This window comes from Amphimedon queenslandica, unplaced genomic scaffold, assembly GCF_000090795.2.
Source record: "Amphimedon queenslandica unplaced genomic scaffold, v1.1 AMPQUscaffold_7794_Cont20259, whole genome shotgun sequence".
Classification (NCBI taxonomy): domain Eukaryota; kingdom Metazoa; phylum Porifera; class Demospongiae; order Haplosclerida; family Niphatidae; genus Amphimedon; species Amphimedon queenslandica.
Window position 1 is genome coordinate 1 of NW_003551926.1, and position 2,220 is coordinate 2,220.

Consider the following 2,220-nt stretch of genomic DNA (forward strand, 5'->3'; position numbering starts at 1 on the left):
GAACAAACTGAAGAAAAGGAAAAAATGGAAAAGGAAATCAATTGCTAAAAGAAACCAATAATACTTTGGAACAAGAAGTTGAACTGCTACGAAAGAAATGTTTTCAACTTCAAGATGCTGAGGTACAAGAAAACGATGTGGTCAATAATGAACCATATGCATACCAGTAAGTGATATGGAATTTTGAAAAAATAATTGACTATTATTATGTTAGGGATACTTACTCTTATGACTATTCAGTAACAGGTAATGTAGTAATGTAAACAATGTAATATAATAATGTAAACATAAGTAATAATAGTAATATAAGTAGTGTGAACTTTTTAATGATGATTTCATTTTCATTTTCATTTTAGATTTTGATAGCAGGATTCCACATGACAGCAACAATAATGATTATAGTAAATAAACTGTCACAGAAATAATCATTTTGATTAATAATGTTTTTAGGTCTTGATAATGTAGTTACCTAATGGGAGGCTGTAACAAAAATGCAGAAAAATTTTGCCCCAAAAAAAAGAAGTGTTCGCCGCTTCATCTACAGAGCACTAATGAAACTGCATATATCTGTATAACTGAATACACCAAGCATGAAATCATACTTTTTGGTGATACATCAGCTATTATTATTATAGCTGGTAAGACATTCCACGATACATGCATGACTTGTACAGAACCTGTACAAGTCATGTATGTATGTCTTACCAGCTATATAATTACCAAAAAGTATGTTATCATGTTTCCTGTATTTATAAAAAGTTGTATAAAATATATGCTTTTTTATTGGTACTCTTTGCTATGTGCTATAAACGTATTGCTATAAATGTATTTCTTGTTATTATTATTATTATTATTATTGCCTTTTTGTGTGCTATCTAAGCAAATTTTTAATAAAAATGATTATCTTATTGTTTCTTTTACACCTTTTAAAATAAAGTACATGTATCAATGAACATTTATTTTGCTAATCCAATAGTTTTCAATAATTATGTGAATGTCACAATGAAAATTACACTAGAATAAAATCCAACTACACATAAAATTATGGTAAATAGAGTATAATAATTCATAACATAATTAACATTAGAAATAGATCTACACTTTCCAAAGACATAATTGTAGTTCATATAATTATAGTGTCAGCGAGTGTAATGTAAGTCATATTAATAATAATAATTAATGATTAGTTTGTTTTCTTTTTTTTTGAAGTCCCTGCTATATTAACTGCCTGTTCTAGGCCTCTCTGTAATAATTTCATATAAATCGGTTGTAAAGCCTATGAATAAAAGAAGCAGAATCATAATACATGCACAAGTAAATTCTCAGCAACACGACATGTATGTAAACACTAATTCTCATGCTAAGAAAAAAGTTGAGTAACAGACAAAACCCTGCTTATGCACATTTTTAATTTCTAATACACAGTATGTACATGTACACACAATCACTCAACGTACAAACAGTGCTACCCACTTGATCCCATATAGCTGAAGTAAAGTTATCAATGATGGTTCCTACGCTCCTCAACTGTCCAGTGTACCTCACGTAGACCCATAGCCCAACCAGCAGCAGTGGTATGTACAGACCCAGTACAGCAGTCTGTGAGAGGCTCTCTATGCCAAACATATCCAATATGGTGGAGAGGATATAAGAGAGGACCATCACAAGACAAAGGACAGCTGGCGTCCTGTATGCATTCATCAGTTGCTTGCTCTCGTTACGTTTGACAAAGTTCTCGTACGCTTCGTCGATCATTATCTCTAGTTTCTTCATGTATTCAGCGCTGAAGACATCCCCGCCCATCTTGGGCGTCTCGAAGAACTGTTCCAGGCAGAGCATTTGGAGAGACTTGTGTTCCTCTTCAAGTTTCTGAGGAGCTAAGTAAGGTTTATCAGCACCACACAACTACAATGTAGCATAAGAGGATTAGAAAAAGAGAAAAACAAGTAAAAGGTGGAGTAAGTACGTGGATATGTATATAAGCCAGGGTTTCATAGAGGGGGGGGGTGGCACTGGGATTTCCCCCCCACAAAAAATTCTGTATGAAAGCCTGCTCAATGAAGTAATTACAAATATACATTGTACATGTATGCAGAAGCCAGCACATTTTAGAGTCCCCCCCCTACAATAAATTTCTGTATGAAAGCCTGTAAGCAATAGAACATGCTCTTACTTCTTCCATTTCTTTATTATACTTGTCAATGGCAGCTGCTTGTGCTG

The 2,220-nt window shown here is 33.4% G+C and overlaps 1 protein-coding gene and 1 long non-coding RNA gene across 2 annotated transcripts; one reads left to right on the plus strand and one right to left on the minus strand.

The window, feature by feature from the left end:
* Window positions 1–44: 44 nt before the first annotated feature.
* Window positions 45–671, plus strand: LOC109591580 (uncharacterized). Its single transcript, XR_002189881.1, has 3 exons — window positions 45–166; window positions 215–246; window positions 357–671. It is a non-coding gene; the product is annotated as an uncharacterized LOC109591580 (long non-coding RNA).
* Window positions 672–985: 314 nt separating this feature from the next.
* LOC105315828 (atlastin-2-like) lies at window positions 986–2,214 on the minus strand. Its single transcript, XM_011410587.2, has 3 exons — window positions 2,174–2,214; window positions 1,474–1,905; window positions 986–1,276 (listed from the first exon to the last, which is right to left on the minus strand). Exons 1-3 carry the CDS (start codon window positions 2,180–2,182, stop codon window positions 1,184–1,186), a joined length of 534 nt encoding a protein of 177 aa, XP_011408889.2. The 5' UTR covers window positions 2,183–2,214; the 3' UTR covers window positions 986–1,183.
* Window positions 2,215–2,220: the final 6 nt, after the last annotated feature.

What these genes read in the sequence shown, in the direction of transcription:
- LOC105315828 (XM_011410587.2), bottom strand. An exon ending in CTTCAGCTATATGGGATCAA is followed by an intron (nt 1,277 to 1,473) that starts GTGGGTAGCACT and finishes TTTTATTCATAG; the next exon opens with GCTTTACAACCGATTTATAT.